The sequence below is a fragment of the Alnus glutinosa genome, chromosome 4, assembly GCF_958979055.1.
Source record: "Alnus glutinosa chromosome 4, dhAlnGlut1.1, whole genome shotgun sequence".
Taxonomy (NCBI): domain Eukaryota; kingdom Viridiplantae; phylum Streptophyta; class Magnoliopsida; order Fagales; family Betulaceae; genus Alnus; species Alnus glutinosa.
The window spans coordinates 2,245,701-2,267,784 of NC_084889.1; the positions used below are offsets into that span (position 1 = coordinate 2,245,701).

General features: G+C 37.1%; 1 protein-coding gene and 1 long non-coding RNA gene across 3 annotated transcripts; one reads left to right on the plus strand and one right to left on the minus strand.

Annotated features, from left to right (window-relative positions):
• The first annotated feature begins 604 nt into the window (after nt 1-604).
• Nucleotides 605-21,891, plus strand: LOC133865583 (aldehyde dehydrogenase family 3 member H1). Of its 2 annotated transcripts, XM_062302008.1 has the most exons (11): nt 605-720; nt 5,639-5,759; nt 17,485-17,553; nt 17,650-17,746; nt 17,862-18,068; nt 19,565-19,680; nt 19,834-19,938; nt 20,024-20,196; nt 20,302-20,392; nt 20,862-21,011; nt 21,477-21,891. In XM_062302008.1, the coding sequence occupies exons 1-11, from the start codon at nt 620-622 to the stop codon at nt 21,714-21,716; spliced, it is 1,470 nt and encodes a 489-aa protein (XP_062157992.1). In that variant the 5' UTR covers nt 605-619; the 3' UTR covers nt 21,717-21,891. The 2 variants fall into 2 exon arrangements, with proteins under 2 accessions (XP_062157992.1, XP_062157991.1); XM_062302007.1 differs by lacking the exons at nt 605-720; nt 5,639-5,759 and adding an exon at nt 15,038-15,406.
• Nucleotides 1,270-2,106, minus strand: LOC133865550 (uncharacterized). Its single transcript, XR_009899774.1, has 3 exons — nt 1,864-2,106; nt 1,639-1,690; nt 1,270-1,462 (listed from the first exon to the last, which is right to left on the minus strand). It is a non-coding gene; the product is annotated as an uncharacterized LOC133865550 (long non-coding RNA).
• Nucleotides 21,892-22,084: the final 193 nt, after the last annotated feature.

Sequence of the window (22,084 nt, forward strand, 5' to 3'; positions counted from 1 at the left end):
AGGATTTTCTGTTGTATATTCTACCGTAATCTCTGTAATGGTTACCCCAGTGGTGTTTGGATCCTTGTGATTCTGCAACCACCCTTTACCACCTTTAATGGTGGCCCAGGTTCTTGGCATCCGTGTCAAGGTCCAATAGGCCCGCATCTTCGGAAGCATTGCCTCCGCGTACTTTCATTCATAGGTTTTAATGTTTTTTTCTTAACGTTATGGGTTGCCCAGCCCTAGTTTAATGTAATTTCTTCTTAACGTACCTAAGCCGGGTCAACAAATATAATAAATGAGTGTGAAATGAAATGATCGAAGTATCAGTCAACATAGAATATTTAGAAAGAGGGTTTGGTGGAAGGGAATATTATTGACTAGATTCATGTGGTTAACGTACGGGTCTTGTTCTTATCGGTTTAATTAATAATACATAAAGAAACTGGAAACCTACTACCGCTATAAAAAAGGAAATACAATACACTTTCCATACATTCTTTATTTTGCTTATCTTGAGCCTTCTATGAATCAAAGCATTAGAGTAGCAATATAAAAAGTACATCGATCTCTCTCTCTCAATACATATATAGATAGATTCGATCCGCTGCTTTCGTGTGCGTTAGTTGTTTGAATAATGGCGAGTGAGGAGGAGAAGACGATCTTCGATGTAGAAGCAGCGTCAACCCTGGTGAATGAGCTTAAAAGCGCCTACACCGCTGGTAAGTCACGAAGCTATGAGTCACTACAAGAAATCTGGTCTTTAGCAACGACAATTTGTCGTTGCTAATAGTGTACAAGTCGTCGCTAATTACTTTTAGCAACGACATATCGTTGCCAATAAGTCCTTGCAAAAAGATGGTCCTTGTTGCTCATCAGCAACGACTTTTCGTTGTCGCTAATAACTTTTTATCAGCAACGACTTTTTGTCGTTGCTGATAAGCTTGGTATCGTCGCAATCAATGTCGTCACTGATATTGTCTGATAATGTATACTTATCAACAACGACTCAAATATCGTTACTGATAGTGTGGATTATCAGCAACGACATTGATGTCGTTGCTGATAGTGGGTTATCAGCAACAACATAAGTGTTGTTGCTGATAATCCACATTGAGTACAACTTATTAGCAACAATTTCATGTCGTTGCTAATAATATTTATTTATTTATTTTTGTTAATTTTATAATTTTATTTATATTATTATCAATGCTAAATTTGCCATTATTTTTTTCTTTTCTTTTTTTATGAATAAAGAATTGTGGTCGAATAAAAAATTATTTCGCTATTGCCATTAAATTTCTACACCATACAAAATATTCCACTCTCTTTGCATAAAATATGATTTACATTTAATTAAAAATATGAATTACAAGAAAAAAGTGACGGAACAGAGATGGCCGGCTCTTTCCGGTGTACCTGAAAACCAAAAAAAAAAGAAAAAAAAAGAAGAAAGTGATGCCGGCTCCTTCCGATATACCTGAAAACCAAAAAAAAAAAAAAAAACACAGAAGAAGAAGAATGTGACACACAACTATAGAAGAACATTCTATCACCAATTCATGCCCAAATACAAAGTGACGCACATATATTTGAAATCAGATTAAAAAATGCATTTGCTTCAAAAAAAAAAAAAAATAAAAGAAATGAACTTACTCAAGGGTAGAAGAAGGTTTCTCATTCTGCTCATACAATGCAACCTTCATAACTGAGAAAAAAAAAAAAAAAAAAAAAAAAAAAAAAAAAAGAAAAGAAAAGAAGAAGAAAAGAAAAGAAAAGATAACTATTAAATATTTATTAATTAGCAAACAAAACAAAGCCAGACAAAAATTAAATACATAACTCAACTAAAAAATCATAAAAAAGTATTCTAGAAGAGACCTTTGGTGAGAGCATGAAGAACCCCATTTGAGGCTTCTTGGAAGGCAGAAGAGATTTTAGATCTGAGAAAAAGAGATCAGAGAGAGTGAGAGAGGTAGAGAGAGAGATAGAGAGAGGACCTACTGGTGATAGAGGGCCGACGGTGTCTGTGGTAGAGCAAGAGAGAGAGGAGAGATTTGAGAATGGAGATGAGAGGGAGAGAGTAAGGAAAGAGAGAAAGAGAAATAGGTTCTGTACACAGAAAAAAAAAATGAGAGAAAGGGATAGAAAGGAGAGACGTACAGGAAGACATGTTTTCTAGAAAGAAACAAAAATTAAATAAATAAAAATTAATAAAACAAAGGGTTTGTAACTCTTTGGATGTGGCGCGCGCGGGACACGAAACTTTCGTGTCCCGCCCAGCCCCCTGGCTCATTCATGAGCCTTTTTATTTTGAATATATATTTGTTTTTTTTTTTCATTTGCTTTTTTTAAAAGAAAAAAAAAAGTATTTTTCGTTTTTTTTTTATTTAATAGAAAACAAGTTTTTCTTTTATCTTTTTTGTTAATTTTTTTTTCATAATTTTCAGTTTTTTTTTTTTTTAAAAAAAACATCTTTTTCGTTTTTTAATTTTCATTTTTTTAATTTATTTTTTAAAAAATAACTTTTTTAGTTTTTTATTTTGTTTTAGATTTTTTTTTTCAAAAAATTGGTTTTTTTTTTTTTTTTTTTCGTTTTTAGTTAATTTTCTATTTAAAAAAAAATCATTTTTTTAATTTAATAGAAAACAGGTTTTTCTTTTTTTGTTTCTTTTTTTCTTTTTTCTTTTTTCTTTTTTTTTTTCGTTTTTCTTTAATGTTTTTAATTTGTTCTTAAAAAATGACCTTTTTAGTTTTTTTTCTTTTCGAAAAATTAGTTTTTTCGACCGAAGTAATACACTAAGATCGATTGGATGATTCTATCGATCATGTCATGATCGATTGCACGTTAAATCGAACTGCTAACTGTGTCAAGTTTGATTGATCGGACATTTATGTAAAAATAGATCGGACCGATGCCTCAGTCCAGAAAGTACCACAATTGTTAGTGGACTAGTACTTATTAGGATTGATCAGACATTCGATCAAACTAATTAATGCACTACGATCGATCAAATGATCTATTCATCCTATTGTTCTATCACGATCGATCAGACTACTCCACTAGGATCGATAGATCATCCGATTGATCGTGATAGATCAATAGGCTCAATAGATCATCTGATCGATCGTGATAGATCAATAGGGTCGATAGATCATCTGATCGATCGTAATCGATCAATAGGATCGATAGATTGTGATCGATCCAAAGGATCGATAGATCATCCGATCGATCGTGATCAATCAATAAGATTGATAGTTAATCCAATCGATTGTGATAGTATCGATCCTATTCGATTGATCGTGATTGATCAATAGGATCGTTAGATCATCTTATCGATCGTGATCGATCAATAGGATCGTTAGATAATCCCATCGATCGTGATAGATCAATAGGATCGATAGATAATCCGATCGATCGTGATCGATCAATAGGATCGTTAGATCATCCGATCGATCGTGATCGATCAATAGGATCGATAGATCATCCCATCGATCGTGATAGATCAATAGGATGGATAGATAATTTGATCGATCGTGATCAATCAATAGGATCGTTAGATCATTCGATCGGTCGTGATCGATCAATAGGATCGTTAGATCATTCGATTGGTCGTGATCGATCAATAACCAATAGGATCGATAGATCATCCGATCGGTCGTAATAGATCAATATGATTGATAGATCATCTGATCGATCGTAATCGATCCATAGGATAGATAGATCATCCCATCGATCGTAATCGATCCATAGGATAGATAGATCATCCCATCGATTGTGATCGATCAATATGATCGATCATAATAGATCAATAGGATCGATAAATCATCCGATCGATCGTGATTGATCAATAGGATCGTTAGATCATCCGATCAATTGTGATAGTATCGATCATCTCCGATAGATCGTGATAGATCAATAGGACCAATAGATAATCTAATCGATCAATAGGATCGTTAGATCATCCGATTAATCGTGATAGATCAATATGATTGATAGATCATCCGATCGATCGTAATCGATCCATAGGATAGATAGATCATCCCATCGATCATGATCGATAGATCATCCGATCAATGTGATCGATAGATCATCTGATCGATCGTAATAGATCAATAGAATCGATAAATTATCCGATCGATCGTGATTGATCAATAGGATCGTTAGATCATCCGATCGATTGTGATAAAAGAGTTTGTACGATTATTCAATCTTACCACGATCAATGAGACTAGAGTATCAAGATGATAAAAAATTCAAAGCATATTATATCATAGTTGATTACAAAAAAGGAATTGGACCTTGTTAATTATTTCCTTCAAGTTGTACTTTGACCTACCATCAATTAATTTGTGACTTCGGTAATTTCAGTATTGAGCACACATGCAAGATAAAGTTTGAGTCACTGGAGATGGAAAAATCCTTAATATTTTGCAACTTATGGTTGTATCTAGACTTTGTGAGAAAGAATGAGAATAACCTTCCGTGGATAGGGGAGAAAATGACAAAACCCTTTGATTGCATAACAAATGATCGTCAAAAATTAATTGTTCAACAACCAATTAATTTAGATTTAAAATATTGATTTTTTTTTTTTTTTGCATTATAAAAAAAAAATAGAAAAAAAAAACTTTACTAAAAATTGAATAGAATGGTGCATATATAATAATAATAAAAAAAAACTCTTACAAAAATACACTACAAGAAATATTTTTTATATATATAAATGTGGGTTTAAATTTAAATTTTTATGTTTAGATGTAATAGATTATCAGCAACGACCCTTTAAATCGTTGTTGATAACGGCTATCAGCAACGACTTTTACGATTGTTGCTAATGACTGAGTATCAGCGACGACAATAAGTCGTTGCTGATGTGTTTTTATTTTTATAATCTGTAGAGCAATAGCAACGACTATGTAGTCGTTGCTGATAATAAATTATTAGCAATGACTTTGAAAGTCGTTGGTAATGACTAGGTATCAGCGACGACTATATGTCATTGCTGATATGTTTTTATTTTATTAATTTTAATAATATGCAAAGCAATAGCAACGACCTTATAGTCGTTGCTGATAATCAATTATTAGCAACGACAATGACAGTCGTTGCTAATAATAGGGTATCAGCGACGATAATATGTCGCCGCTGATGTGATTTTATTTTTATTAATTTTAATAACGTGAAGAGAAATAGCAACGACCTTTTAGTCGTTGCTGATTAGCCACTCATTAGCAACTACTCTGAAAAGTCGTTGCTAATGAGTGAATATCAGCAACGACATTTATATCGTCGCTGGTGATCTATATATCAACGACGATAATTTTCGTTGCTGATGTTAATTACTATTTGCAACAATTATTGTCGTTGCAAATAGTATATTATCGTCGCTGATACTTTCCCGCCACGTAATGCGCGCCTTGAGAAAATTACCGCAAAGGTATTTATGACGACTTATTAGCGACGACATGTTTGTCGTCGCTGATATAAATATTTTTTTACATTAGCAACGATTTTCAGCAACGACATAGAAGTCGTTGATATAGATTGATTATCAGCAACGACTTTGAAAAGTCGTTGCTGATAAGTGATATTTAGCAACAACTTTTATGTCGTTGCTAAAAATGTCGTTGCTACAGGGCAAATTTCTTGTAGTGAGTGGAGAATATCACAGGTGCAGTGTATCTTGAAGATGGTCGAACATCACGAGCAAGATATTCTCGACGCTGTTTTCTCTGACCTCTCCAAGCCCGCGTTTGAAGTGTCGTTCTTTGAGGTCCTCTCTCTCTCTCTCTCTCTCTCTCTCTCTCTCGAACTTGTGCTTGTTTTCGTGCATGGTTTTTGCATATATATATATAATTGTTGTTATTATTTGTTAGAAAATGCTAGAAACATTCTTAGGGGTGACAATGTGACAGTACGGCACTGCGCGCTACGTTAGCCCACAAATATTTGCCTACATTAAAGGGTAGTTGTCGGCACCCCAACCAATTAAACATTTAAACCTTTAATTGGTTGGACGACTCCTCAGTCATGGGGTGACCACCCATACGTGCGATCTTATGACTGGGATCACTGCAAGATCTCTTTGATCTGATGGTCGTGGCCACCAAATCAGGTGGCCTTGATTGCTTTTGTGTGATAGTTGGGGGGTAGTACTGCTGACCAAGAGATGGGAGGACAAATTAATTAATCTTTTTTTGTTGCCCCGTCAAGGAATAGTGAGATGATTGATATTGTTATATATTGTTGTTTATATATATATATTTTTAATATTTGGTAAGCTTATTTTTATATATTTTTTTTCTTTTGATATTTGTCCCAGGATTTATATTTGTTTATAATACTAAATAATTCACAATTAATCAACAACAATTTATTGACGAACTCGAAACCAGCATTTTCACTCAAAAGTTTGATTCATAAGAAGAATATTGATGTACAACACGGTGTTGCCTGTAAAAACTAAAAAGGGATTATAACTGAAGATCCATATATAATACATTTAAATCCACTTAAAAAAAATTAATAATAATACATTTAAATCCTAGTATTCATTGTACGTAATAAGTGCTAAAAAAATAGTTATTACTTAATTCGGTGCTTTGGTTGATTGATTTTGTGCCATTATTTTTGTTTCTTATTATGGTATATATGCACATAATCACTCATAAACCCTGTGTACATAATAATTAGGGAGAATTGAATTCATGATTTGTTATGATCAATTAAAAATTAATTGATTGTTTATGCGTATGTAAGTTTGAGTAAATGGCTTTAGTGATATCCGGCCAGAAAATGTCTCATAAATACCTCATCAATTCGCACCACAAGATAAAAAAGCATTATGCTTTTATTTTTATTTTTTGTTGGGAGTGCAAATCCTTTATGGTTCAATTATGCAATATTGCTCTCTTCTTTGATAAAAAAAATAAATAAATAAAAAGGGGAAACTTTAGAGTCATCTCGATTAATGGTAATTAGTGGGTATGGTCCTCACATTATTGGTTAATATATGTTCAAATATTTTGACTGACCTAGTGAACATTTGCCGACAACCCAAATCTTTGTGGAATTCTCATCATTCCCTTTGAATGAAGATAAATACTACTTAAGACCAAGAGGATAAATTAACGTAAATTATACGGTTTTTAAAATCATAATCCCTATTTTTAAATTAAATGTTTAAGATTTTTTCATTTTCTATTTACTATTAAATGCAATTCAATGACTTAAATAAAAAGGCCACTAAAAATGATTTTTTTTCTTTTTTTAGCAAAACAAAAGATTGACTGCATGTAGGCACAAGAAAGGGGTCTTAAGTACTCCCAGCAGAAGTGCTTCTCACGGTTTTTCTCTCTCGATGCAACGTTGCTTTTCTAGAGTAGAAAGAAGAGTGTTTTCTCGTCCTGTGTTAGGATTGGGAAGTTTCATTGATGTTTTTGGTTTTTGGGTGTGTTATTTGGATTAATTTGGGGCATAGTTTTCTTGGAATGACAGAATCTTTATCACATTTATGGAAGAATTTCTCCCTTTCGGAGGAGGAGAGTTTGGGGGTGGAAGCTTTGCACCAAGGGCTGTCCGATGTTGCAGAAAGGGGCCGGTCATGTGTGGTTGGAAAACTGTTTGCTGATCGTGTAATTGGCAAAGATGCTCTCAAAACTACTCTAGTTAAGTGGTGGAGACCGACTGGGATGATTAGTTTTAAGGTATTGGGAGAGACTCTTTTCCTTGTGGAATTTGTGAATGTCTGGGATAAGTCTCGTATCCTTGAAGGTCGACTGTGGGTGTTTGAAGGGAATTTGTTTGCGGTGGAAGATTTTAACGGCTATGTTCCACTGAAGCAATTGGTGTTTGATACTATTTCTTTTTGGGTTCGGATGTTTAACCTTCCCATGGCTTATATGAGTGAGTCTATGGGAGTTCAAGTGGGGAATTCAGTAGGAGTTGTGGAAGAAGTTGAAATCGATGAGTATGGTATTGGATGGGGGGAGTATTTTTGCGTAAAGCTTCGTCTTGACATTACAAAGCCACTAGCACGAGGACGTTTCCTCAAATACAAGGGGGAATCGACTTGGGTTGCTTTCCAGTACGAACGGCTTCCTCGTTTTTGTTTCTATTGTGGAATCATCCGTCATGGCGTTGGGGGTTGTCTTAATTCGAAGGGGGGGTCATTTTCCGAGGGATCAGGCCAATTTGCAATTTGGCTCTTGGCTTCTATGGCGTTTAAACGGCCTGGTGTTGAGAAAGGGTGGTCGGATAGGACTGCTGATCCTTCGGTATCTTTCCATACTTCCTCGGCAAATTCTAGCAAGCCAGGTGGGGAGAGAGCAGTCAGTTGGTGGCTAATGTGGGTGGTGGACGGCGAGGAAGCCAGGTTCCAGTGTCTGGTTTATCTGACAGTTGTGAGAAGTTGGTGAAGATGGCAGTTAAGGTGGGTGTTTTGGAGAAACCAACAGCGGACGTGGCCATGTAGGATCAGGAACGTGGGGCTCCACTGACACCTATTTCATCCGAAAGTCCAGGCATGTTGGCAAAAGTGGTCGCTTCTAAGGGATTGGAGAAAGTGCTAAGTAATGATGGTTTGGGGAAATCCCAGGGGAGACCAAATTTTAATGTGGACACTGTTGTGCTGGCACCAACGGTTATTCAAGAAGTAAAGGGGATCCATGTGGTTCCAGTTTCTTTGCATGCAGTACCCCTTGGACAGCCACGTAAAGGGGGGAGGGGATTATGTGGCAGTCAAACAGGAAATAGTGCAGCAGCAGGAGCTGGATTTTTCTGAGTTCCATGGTCTGGATGAGGGCCCTCTGGGATTTGTACCCAACATAATACACGTAGACACTTTGGAAAATCCTACTGTTTTGCATGATTCTTCTACCATGCAGGTGGGTGGGATTTCTAAAGGAAAAGGCCATGTTGTGCTGGATATGAGGGAAACGAAGACGACTTCAGCTCGGGTGTGGCAGAAAATGATGCGGAGTTTGTCTTTGGAAGAGCCAATCTCTCTGCAAGCTCAATCCCATTTAGGGAAAAGAGGTTAGGAGGCTTTGGCGTTGGATCCCGTTGCCCAGGGGATTTGACAAAAGAAACAGAAACCTATGGGTCCGAGTAATTTGGTGAAGGCGATGGCAGCGGCTGTTGTACAGACCCGCCCGCCACAATGAATATGCTGAGTTGGAACTGTCAAGGGCTTGGGCACCCTGGGACAGTTCGTGATCTTCATCAAATGGTGAAGGAAAAGCATCCCAGTTTCGTATTTTTAATCGAAACTATTTGTTCGAAAAAAAAAACGTTTGGAATGGATAAGGGTGAAGTTAGGCTTTGCTGGTTTATTTGTGGTGGATTCGGTGGGAAAGAGTGGGGGTTTGGCTCTTTTTTGGAAGGAGGAACGTACTTTGGAAATTTACAATTATTCTTAGAGGCACATTAATGCAACAATTCGGAAGGGGGATGGAAGTGCTTACTGGAAATTTACAGGCTTTTATGGTCATCCCGTGTGTGCACGAAGGCAGGAGTCGTGGGCACTTTTAAAACATTTGAAATCTCATTCCCCTATCCCTTGGATGTGTGTTGGGGATTTTAATGAAGTACTGGAACATGGAGGGAGATGCAGTCAAGTGTGAAAGTCAATTGGAGGGATTTTGCAAGGTTTTGGCGGAGTGCCAACTCAGTGATCTTGGATTTCGGGGCATTCCATTTACTTGGAGTAATCATAGGGAAGATGCCATGTTCACGAAAGAAATGTTAGATCAGGTGGTGGCAAATACGGAATGATGCTCTCTTTATAGGGAAATTTCAGTGCACAACCTTGCTGCTCGGGCTTTTGATCACTGCCCAATCCAGGTTTGTTTCTCGAACGAACTAGAGTCTAAAAGGTTTTCATATAACCGTGGTTTTAAGTTTGAAGAGGCTTGGACTCATGACAGTGAGTGCATGGAAGTGATTACGGATGCTTGGAATGACGAGGGGTTGGGTGGTGCACCAATGAGGGAGGTCCAACGTCGATTAACCTCTTGTCAAAGAGCTCTAACTCTGTGGAGTGGGAGAAAGTTTTGTAATGTTCCTAAACAAATTAAAAGGAAAACCTCTCTATTGGAGGAGCTCAAACAGAGGGAAAATCCAGCTCTTATTGCAGAAATAAAGACATTACAAGCTAAATTAGATGAGCTCTTGGCACAAGAAGACATTCAGTGGAAACAGAGAGCCAAGCAAAGTTGGTATCAAAGTGGAGATCGGAATACAAAATATTTCCATACATGGGCCAATCAGCGGAGGAAGACTAATTCTATTCGGCATATTAGTGATGAAGGGGGGACCTTGTGGCAGAAGAAGGGAGATATTAGTCGGGTTTTCCTTGATTATTTCAATAAACTCTACACTAGTCAAGGTTGGGACAGGGTTCATGAGTGTTTGGCAAATGTGGAGACCCGTGTGACAGATGCGATGAATGGCATGTTATTGATGCCCTTTGTGGAGGAAGAGGTCTGGGGGGCACTTTTCCAAATGCACCCTCTGAAATCCTCGAGACCAGATGGGTATAATGCTGGTTTTTATTAAAAGTCTTGGAATATCATGTGTAAGGAGGTATGTAATGCAGTTTTACACTTTCTAAATGGGGGGGAATTTGATAGGGCCATTAACTCGACTCATAATTTTTTGATCCCAAAAGTTTCTTCCCCATCTAGGGTGACGGAGTTTAGGCCTATAAGTCTTTGCAGTGTTTTATATAAAATCATTGCAAAGGTTTTAACAAATCGTCTAAAGAAGGTTTTACCTTTTGTTATTTCCTCGGAGCAAAGTGCGTTTATCCCCGGGAGGTTAACAACAGATAATATCATTGTTGCTTTCGAAGCTTTGTATACCATGGATACACGGATAAAATGAAAAAACGGTTATATGGCCCTAAAGCTCAATATGAGCAAAGCTTATGATTGAGTCGAATGGGATTTTTTGGAAGTGGTTCTAAGGAAGACGGGTTTTGCAAGCCGGTGGATTACACTTTTGATAACTTGTGTGCGGACGGTTTCGTATTCCATCCTCATTAATGGGCAACCACACGGTAAGATTGTACCTTCTAGGGGGCTCCGACAAGGTGACCCACTCTGTCCATACTTCTTTATTTTATGTGCAGAAGCTATGAGTTCGATGTTACATAAAGCAGCTCGGGAGGGAACTATTTCAGGTGTTGCTATATCGCGTGGGGGCACTACTATCAATCAACTTTTCTTTTGTGGACGGTAGTGTCCTTTTTTGCCGGGCTAAGTTGGAGGAATGGTGGAAAATTCGAGAGATTCTTGCATGTTATGAGGCTGCCTCGGGACATGGAATTAATAGGGACAAAACATCCATTTTCTTTAGCCGAAACACAAAATCAGATATTCGGTCTACTTTGATCAATGATATTGGAGTGGCCTCTACGCAGCAGTATGAAAATTATCTTAGCCTTCCTGCTTTTGTAGGAAGGTATAAGGTTAGTGTGTTCTGAGGAATTAAGGGTTGGATATAGGCAAGAATGAATGGCAGGAAAGAAAATTTTTGATCTCATGTTGGGAAAGAGATTCTTATCAAGGCAGTGTTACAAGCTATTCCAACCTATACAATGAGTGTATTCCAGATTCCTAAAACTCTTTGCCACAAGATTAATACACTTTTGTCTAAATTTTGGTGGGGTCACAAAGAGAATATTTCAAAGATTTATTGGATGAGTTGGAAGAGGATGGGGAAGAATTGTGAGTCTGGAGGGTTGGGATACAGGGATTCGGAGGTTTTTAACCTTGCACTTTTGGCTAAACAGGGTTGGAGGTTTTTAACACTGCCTAAGACATTGGTGGCTAGAGTTTACAAGGAGAAATATTTTTCACGGGGCTGTTTCTTGCAATCTAACATTGGGTGAAGGCCATCTTTCGCGTGGTGTAGTATCTGGAATGCTAAGAAATTGGTCCATGAGGGCTTACTATGGAAGGTGGGAAATGGGGAGAATATTCGAATTTGAGAGGATTATTGGATTCCCCACACACAAACTCACAAAATTCAATCTTCTATACGTATATTAGATAGTGAAGCAAAGGTGAGTGCTCTGATAAATCAAAGGGTGAATTGGTGGAATGCACCTTTGGTGGAAGCGATTTTCCCGGGTCACAAAGCAGCCGAGATATGTAGCATGGCTATTTCCCCATGTTCACAAGTGGACGAGTTGATCTGGGCGGGTACAAAGAATGGAGGCTTCTCGATGAGGAGTGCATATCAACTTGAGGTTGAAAGAAGAAGGAGAGATCAGGGTTGTTGCTCTAGCAACCTTGATATCCATCCGATGTGGAAGATCATTTGGAAGCTTCGAATTCCACGTGCCATCCTCTTGTTCCTCTGGCATGGATGCAATGATATTCTTCCCACGCGGGAGAAACTATATCATCGAAAGGTTGTATCGGATCCTTTTTGTCAGCAGTGTGGGGTGGAAGTGGAAACAAGTGGTCATGTTCTTTGGCAGTGTGGGCAGCCAGTGCAGTTTGGGCTTGTGGTCCACGGGTGGTTCAAAAGTGTGTCATGGCTAAAGGTGATTTTTTAAGCAATTTCCATTATATCAGCACTCGAGTTGATCAGGCAGAATTGGAGTTGGTGGTTGTGATTGCTTATAAAGTGTGGCTTCAGAGGAATCGGCACATTTTTGGAGTTCAGTTTTTGTCCCCCATCTGTTTGGTTGAATGCGCAAGAGAAGAGCTCCATGAGTATCAGCTGGTGGCGTTGTTTGTATCTCCAATCCAACAAAATTTGGAGAACTTTCACTCTAACTGGGTAAAGCCTCCAACTGGGTGGATCAAACTCAATTGGGATGCAGCAACGGATAGTAAAAAAAACCGAATGGGGGTGGGTCTCATTGGCCGCGATTCGGAGGGAACGGTGAGGGTAGCCTCGTGTAGTTACTTGCCTTATCTTACTGATCCAGAAAAGGCTGAGGCTTTTGCTGCCCACCAAGGTGTGGAGCTATGCAGATTTATGGGTTTTAATGTAGTAATTTTGGAGGGTGATGCACAGGGTGTTGTCAAAGCGCTTATCGGTGTTGAAGATATTTTCGGAAATATTGATTGCATATTAGCAGATACAAGGTTGTTGCTGGATTCTATCCCTCAGTGGTAGGTGAAGTTTGTTCGGCGAACAGGAAATGTTGCCACCCACAGGTTGGGGAGAATGGCTGTAAAACAAAATGCATCTAAGGTTTAGTTTGAGTCTTTTTCAAGTTCTATCTCGAAAGCTGTTTGTAAGGATATAGTATCCTATTCAGATGTTTTATAAATGTCAGGTTGACTTAAAAAAAAAAATGACTTAAATAAAAACAAAAAGTAATGCTGTAAGGTTAGAACCTTTATTGTGTCATCCGAAATGTCATGTGGCTTTTAAAATTATCATCGGATTAAAATTCAATAATAATCATCTCAAATGAAGGTGATTTCAAAAGCTATATGGCATTTCGGATGAACACATATATGTTCCTATTTGTAAAAAGAAGAAAGTTTTTCTTTAAATCGTTTCAATTCAGTTTATTAAATTGACATATGTTTTTGGAACGTGTAATTCTTATGTATACTTTTAAAAATATGCATAAGAGTTATGTATTCCAAAAACATTTGTCAGTTTAATAAATTGAATTGAAATAATTTTCTCAAACTTAATTTAAAAAAATTATTTGTCCTTAGTAAAACAAAATAAAACATGCCCATTGGAAATAAAAAACTAGAATGAAGCTTGTACACACATCTGACATTTTTCATGGTATATATATATATCTTGAATCCACACCAATTTTTTTTTTTTTTTTTCTCTTTAATTAATTGGTGTTGGTAGATGGTGCATGTGGATTCAAGCTATATATTGAAGATGAGGAATAAAATATCAGTAAAGAATCCCACCGAAAGCTGATCTTGATGTAAATATATAATAATAAAAAAATCTAGGTCAAAGAGCCACGTACTCAGAGCATAGGGTGGCAAGGAAATAAATGTAATTTTTTTCTAACATTTATGGTTTGTAAAAAATTTCCGTCTATCAATTAATATCTATTTCCTAGCTAGTCTCTCCTTTCCAAAATGTAGGAAATCTATTTTAAGTCTATCACCTACTTTTAAGTCTATATCAATGAAAGCACTACTAGAAATATTAGAGGTATTATAAATCTTTTATTAAAAGAGGAATATCAAGATGATGTTAAACTTATTCATTGAAAATTGTACCCTTTTTGTTTATTAATTGTTTTAATTTTCTCTAATTAATAAATTTTACATTATCTTGGTACCCATCTCTTAATAAAAAATTTGATACTTATAACATTTCTCAAAGAATATATACAATGAAGAAAGAAAAACGCTTGCAGTAACTGGTAAACACAAAGATTAAGGCGTTTGTTTGTTTGTTGAATACGAAAGGCCTTAAACTTGATCTTTGTAACAATTTGACCAAAAGCCATTCAGCTATTTCCAAGTAGCCTCCTTCCCTTGGTTTTTCCTCTCAAAAGCTTGCCTTGCCATTTCTCAATTCTTGTAACGTGCAAGGAGAAAACCGAGTTGGTGTACCGGCTTGGCCTGTCTCAACAATATTACCTAACTGGCTAACTTCACACGAATTGGATAAAGACCCTTTGGCCTTTGGTAGCGTACGTACGTAGGCGGTAGGCTTCACCCGTTGTCCGATCAACCCACCGCACGTATCATCTAACGGTAGAGGTATGTTTCTGATATATCCAAATCACGCGGTCTCAAGATGCAGACTTCAAATGATTGAGATAACGGCAACAAACAAAGAAAATTCTCTCAGCCAGTTAAATCATACGATCGAATAGGCCACCTAGCCGGCCTAAATCGCCAATCCATTGCAAAAGCCGAAAGCACAGGACAAAAGTTGACAAAAACTCAAAACCCCACGCGCTTGTAAACTGCGTGAAAGTCAATCGCTCCACGAATCGGTGACTCAAAGCAGTGTTCCACACTTCCACTCCCAAAATATATACGCGTACTCCATTGTATCTCGGTGTTGTACACGGTGAGTATTTCTATCATTTTTCATATATATATTCCCACTGGCCAGGAAAGAACAAAGCCGCGGGCCATTGTCACAGCCACACGTCTCTATCGTTCGCAATTCAGGGCCTCTCCGGTTCCCATATATAACGTATACTACAACTGTGTGTATATCTGTACGGAATCGGCGATGGCGGCCGAGGAGGAAAGCAGAGTGGTGGACGCGAAGGCCGCGGCGAGGTTGGTGAAGGGGCTGAGGGAGGCCTTTGGTGCGGGCAAGACTCGGAGCTACGAGTGGAGAGTGTCGCAGCTGAAGAGCATCCTGAAGATGATGGAGGATCGCGAGCAGGACATCGCCGAGGCGCTTCGCTCCGACCTCGCCAAGCCCGAGCTCGAGTCCGTCGTCTACGAGGTCTTGGTCAATCACCTTCTGCTTTTCTTATTCTTTTTAAGAAAAAGAAAAGGTTTATTCGAAATGTTTTTTGTTCGAGATTTTCATCGTGGATGCTCTGTTTGTGTTTCTGTGATTCTGTTTTCATTGCTTGGAGAGTTTGGATTCTATTTGTATTCTGCTTTCTTGTGGTATTGATTTTGACAACCGGTTGGTGATTTTCTATGGGCGTTTTATTTAGTTGATCTTTTTCCTGTGTTTTTTCATTGGTGGTGGCATTTCATAATAAACAGCTAGTACCAAGACACACGATTCTTTTGAAAATGAAATTTAAAACATAGCGTTTCTAGCTTCAATTAACGCTGGGTCACTTTACCATAAAAGCACTGAATTTTGTCTTTTTGTTCAGATTTGGAAAAATTTAGTGATGTTAGTTATACTTTTTTTTTTTTTAAAAAAAAAAAAAAATTAATTTTATGTATTTATATATTTTGACGCATTTATTGAAGAATTTTGCATTGATTGAGCTGTCAGTCCTGTCGAATTTGATGTTAGGAACCTAGTTCTATGACCCAGTTTTTCATTTATCATGTCCTTATGGCAAAGCATTAGCCACTTGTTCTCATTTACACTGCTTTGTTATCAATCTATTCCTATTCATTCTTGTATTTGGTTCGACTTGTTCGCTTCTTGAATCTAGATATAAGTTGACAGGTGCTCTTTAATTCTAGCTTTAAATGTCAAGCAAAGTGGGATTGTGAGGATATTCTTGTGAAATGGTTAGGATTTGGACCATTTTTATGCCACACATAAAAGGTTTCTGTGTATGGGTAGTTGATAGAGTATTAATGACAAACATACTTGAACTTTTTATGACATAGTTGGGCCAACCTTCGATCCCTCTTGAAAGTGCTACTGATATGTGGCTCGAGACAAATGCAGAGGGCTCAGGTTTTCATATTTATTTCCACAAGAGTATTGTTTAAAACTCTCTTGTCAAGTTTTAACGATGCAAATGATGTCAGAGAATAGGATTATGTAACTGGGGATAAGCTAGAATTTTGTAGTGACTGGAAGATATCAGAATACTCCATGGTCCTTATGCCCACTTGCTTTAGAAGTTATCAGTCATAATTTAAGTAAAGATGAGTTAAATTGGAAATGGGAAAGCTCTACCTACTTGGGGGTTTCTCTTGTAGACTCCATTACGAGCTTGTACAAAAGCTTAGAAGGCAACCCTATTAGCTACGGAACTATACGAATTGGCTTGTGCCCCATACCCCGCCGAAATTGTAGTTCTTTCTCAGTACTTGGGTTGCGCCCTTTGCGCTTCCTAATGAGATTGATTTATTTATAAAAATAAAATAAAATTAATTGGAAATGGGAAAGCTATGCTTGTTACAAAAGGAAAGTGAATGTTTTGTCATTCTAAGAGTCATTGTGATGAACCAGGGAATTATACTGAAACTGGGATCCCATTTTAAAATTTTGGAGTTTATTCATAACAACAAAATTGGTTAAAATATGGAAATCTCAGGATCAGTTGAAGAATAATATATATCAATGTGTTTTTTGTATACAAAATAGATTGTTGTATTATTTGAAATTGCACACTTTTTAACCAGGAGAATTTACTAATTTACTGTCATGACAATTTTTAAATGAGAACAATTGCTTTATTTGGAGATGCATATGTATGTTATCGTGTGTATCAATATTCTGGAATAGATTAGCAAATCTTTATTTGGTTTTTTTATAGCCAATTTAATAAAGTATATGTGGGGTTATGTTAAATTATCTCCTATAAAAAATTGTGAATTTAACCATTTAATTAATATTTTAACCCTCTTTCTCATTTGTGGAGTTGGGATTTGAACTCCAGATCATTGTTTGGATGCCATATTAAACCGCCACTAGACCCATAAAACTGAAGTTATAAAATATAGTAAATTTAATCATTTAACTAATATTATAATATGATCGATTAGCATTTTATGAGAATAATAGTTATTTAGCCTTGTGAAGGTTCTTGTGCGAGATATATAAAATATATTAAAAATTCGATATGAAATGGATCACCTTTTTGGTTTGTTATGCAGGTAGCTATGTTAAAGAACACATGCACAATGGTTATTAAGAAACTGAAACATTGGATGATGCCAGAAAAGGTATTGTTTGTTATATCATGACAACAAATGAAACTTCTGTGTATTTTTTGACATTTAATCATTCGTGTTTTATCCAATATTTTGCTTTTATTGCAGGTTAAAACTTCAATGACCTCTTTTCCTTCGTCAGCTGAAATAGTGCCAGAGCCTTTAGGTGTCGTGTTGGTCATTTCACCATGGAATTATCCTTTCTGTATGTCAGTCCCTTGTTTACATGTTTTACAGATTTAGAGCTGAACCCACAAATTATTGTTGGTCTATTCTCTCCAGTTAATATTAGTAATGATTGTTTAATGTCTCTTTTCCAGTGTTGTCACTTGACCCAGTTGTTGGAGCTATTGCGGCTGGTAATGCAGTTGTTCTGAAACCATCAGAAATTGCTCCAGCCACATCTGCTTTGCTTGCTAAATTAATCAGGGAATATATGGATAACTCTTTGATAAGGGTTGTTGAGGGGGCTGTTGCCGAAACATCTGCACTACTGGAGCAAAAGTGGGACAAAATATGTTATACAGGTTCTTAGTCATTTGCCATTCATTTACCTTTTCTTCTAAGATGATCTTTAAAAATAAATAGATCAAGTGATATTTCTTTGAATAAAAACTAATGTGCATTATTCTCCTTGTATATGTATTATACGGATCTCATATTCTTTTATAGTCTATTATGTGATCTTGTAAGGGAGCATGGATTTCAGATGGTTTGAACATTAAATTAAGGCTATGTGAAGAGTTGAACTAGTTCTGGTTGAAGCTGTTCAGTGGGCACAGGGAGGAAAAAAGATGAAAAAACCCGGACTAGAGCTTGATGATTGACTTTCTGGAATGGTTGAATAGACTGGTAATATTTGGTATGAGGAACTCTCTATGTGTGTGCTTGATGCAAGTCCCCACAAAGCTCTGCAAATTTTAGAAACGAAAAATACTTCAAGGTGGTAATGATATCTATGCCCTGTATGACTGAAAAACATCTAATGTTGCAAAGGTATTGGTTTTGAGATTGAGGCAGGTGGTAGACAAGGAGGTGTCTTATTAATCATGGCGAAATGGCACATGCTTTTGTTGAGGGATAAACTCTAGTGCCTTGATTATTTACTGCTGCAATTTAAGGTTGTTTCAGCACTTATGGGTAGTTTAGGGAAGGCAAAGTCAATTGGATGCTTACTGTGGGTAGCTTTTCTCCATCTTATATGGTCTGCAAACCAGGGTACTGTTTAATGCAGAAATTTTCATTCTTAGATAAGATTGACAGGGGGGGAAGAAGTCCGTCTCTGTCAGGGTGGTAAAATAGCTTCTATTATCTGCACTTCTTTCGGCATTCCTACATATCTAATGTCAATATTCACTACTACTTTCCCATGGTGAGTTTATTGAAGAAAGTATGAAGAGACTTTCATATAGGCAGTTCGGATATTGGTAGGAGTTCTAGTGTCACTTGCTGGGTTGAAGTTCAAGCATTTTCTTAATAGAAGGTAGTTTTACAAATCCTTTTTGGGGAGGCTACTTTATAAGGAGATGATGTCCTGTCTTATACAATATCTGACGTAGTGATTCTGCTTCTCTGATTTTCTCTTCAGACATAAGATGTTGCAGTGAATGATGGCTGAGGTCAACATTATTTTTTTATAGGGAGACCAAGGAATCCCTATAAATGGTTATTTGATTCAAGCAAGCTAATCTTAAACAATTGTAGTATGTTTGAGGAGGATGTTGTGTAACCCAACCATCTCATATGTTTTTTCATTTTGAATTTTAGCTGCTGAGTTTTCTATATCTGCTACTTGTTTACTATAATGACGGTATTAGCCTTATTGAATGTCAACTTTAGTATGTCTCAAATAGACTGTTGTAGCATGTTTATGATTATTTTGTTGCTCTGGAAATTGGAAATTCTCCTTTATCTTGTGGCAGTAGCCTTGTGCAGTGAAAATAATTTTTTGGATGGTTTGGGTTCTGACTGTTGAATGGTGTGATTGTTTGTTCTTCTACTCAAGTAATCCTTGAATGTGCAGGCAATGGAAGAGTTGGACGGATTGTGATGGCAGCCGCTGCAAAGCACCTGACACCAGTTCTTCTGGAGCTTGGAGGAAAATCTCCAGTTGTTGTTGATTCAGGCATCAATTTACAAGTAAGAACTCTTCTTTTCTTGCACAGCCTGATCATTTGGCCGTGTACATCATCCTCAGAAATAATTGTGCCATGTCCGTTATCCTCATTGTTAATTTGGACACTGTGCCATCTGTGTCTTATGTGCTTACTTATATTTATCTGTACTTCCTAGGTTGCAACTAGAAGGATAATTGCGGGTAAGTGGGCATGTAATAATGGACAAACCTGTGTTGCTGCGGATTACATTATTACAACAAAAGATTATGCTCCGAAGTTGGTAATTTTCCCAATAATACCATTAGATATACCATTTGTTACTCTATGCATATTTCAGTTTTCCTCTAATGCCTATGATTCTCCAGTTGGATTCTCTGAAACATGAACTGGAGAAATTTTATGGGAAGAATCCACTGGAGTCAAAAGACTTATCCCGTATTGTGAACGCAAATCATTTTGCTCGCTTGACCAAGCTCTTGGATGAGGATAAGGTTTCTGGCAAGATTGTCCATGGAGGTGAAAGGGACAAACCAAACTTGTGAGTGTTAGTGTGTATTTGCTTGTTCTTTTTGGTTCATTATTGTAGTTTCCCTAAGTGCAGCGGGCCTTTCATAATGTTGATGCTTCTTTCCTTCAACTGCAGGAAGATTGCTCCCACCATCTTGCTGGATGTCCCACGAGACTCTACGATCATGAATGAGGAGATCTTTGGTCCCTTGCTTCCCATTATCACGGTAGGAACCAAGAGAGTCGATTATATCGAGATATGGCTCAAGCTCCATTGTTTCTTTAGGATGCATTTTTACAGAAATATCCATATAACTTTATCAACAAGTTCATGTTCTTCTCCTCAAGCTGGACAAGGGTAATAGAATTGACTTTAGGTATTCTTGTAACTAATTGATCTTTTGACATAGAAAATATGGGAATAGTGTCTTCTTAGAAAGGTTACTTAGAGAAAAGAGTTTAAGCAGCCTATGCCACGTGCTATAAACCAGCTGATTTATGAGGTAGCAATCTGTTTTTGAATTTTCTGCTGGCATCTAGCATTGTAATTAAAGTCAGAGGCTAGTCACTATAATCATTTAGAAACCGGTACTTATTTGACAAAAAAATATAGAATTTAGTCAGTAAAATTTCTCAGCACTTCTATTTGTGAAACACGGGGAGATCAATAATGATATTCCTTTTTGCTTGGAACAGGTTGAAAAAGTGGAAGACAGTGTTGACATCATAAATTCGGGAACAAAACCCCTTGCTGCATATTTATTTACCAACAACAAGAAGCTCAAGGAGCATTTTGTGATGGCTGTCTCTGCGGGGGGCATGGTCGTCAATGACACCGTTATACATGTGATTGTTCTTCCTTGAACTTTTAGCAGCACTTGTATGCACAATTATTCCATGCACATTCATAAACAGGAAGTGATAGTCTCAGTAATTAGGTAAACTGAAACCTTGGAGCTTTTGTGAAGTTGTTACTTCATTAGGTTACTATGGTTGCGTATGCAATGCTGAACATCTTTAAAGATAATTCAGGTGTGCTTGAGGATTTTCTTGGAAACTCACAAAATCTTTCTTGTTGGTCCATATGGATACTGATACGAGTCTCAAGGCTGAAAGGGAAGATTTGAGCTTATATACATTTCCAGTCACTTCCATATAATGTCTGGTTAAATCCAACATTGGTATACACGTAAAGTAACAAGCAGAAACATCTAGTGTTTTTATATGTACTTGTATATATCCTCACAAATCTATTTGCATTTTTTAAATATATTTAGGATCTAAACATTACATATCTATCTGTTGGTGCAGCTTGCGGTTGACAATTTACCATTTGGAGGAGTTCAGGAGAGTGGAATGGGTGCGTATCATGGAAAATTCTCTTTTGATGCTTTTAGCCATAAGAAGGCAGTTCTGTATCGAGGTTTTGGGGGCGATGTACCTGTGAGGTACCCACCATACACAAAGGGGAAGCTAAGACTGATGAAGGCTCTGATAAGTGGTAGTATACTTGGTGCAATCTTTGCTCTGATTGGATGGTCGAAGGATTAAAAGATAATTGAATGTGACTGTGCTGGATATAAGTTACTTTGTTTCTTTTTTTATTTTGAAGGTACTTTTTTTTTTTTTTTGTGAGTTATTTTGAGGGTACTTAATTTAATTTAAATTTGAACAAGATTGATGCATTCTGCAAATGAAAATAAGAAATACTGTGTCATTCTTTTTAGGAATGTGATGTTCTTGTTAGTGGGTTCAGATTGATTTAGACCCGGTTGAGGGTCCCATACGTTTGATGTGAGCCACTCTCCTTACCACCACCTCTCTCATGTTCATAAACTTGCACCTCTTGCTGACTTTTCTTGAGTAAAAGATGAAAATAGACTGGGAGTCTGGGACTTACCAGTCTGTGCTGTTGTTTT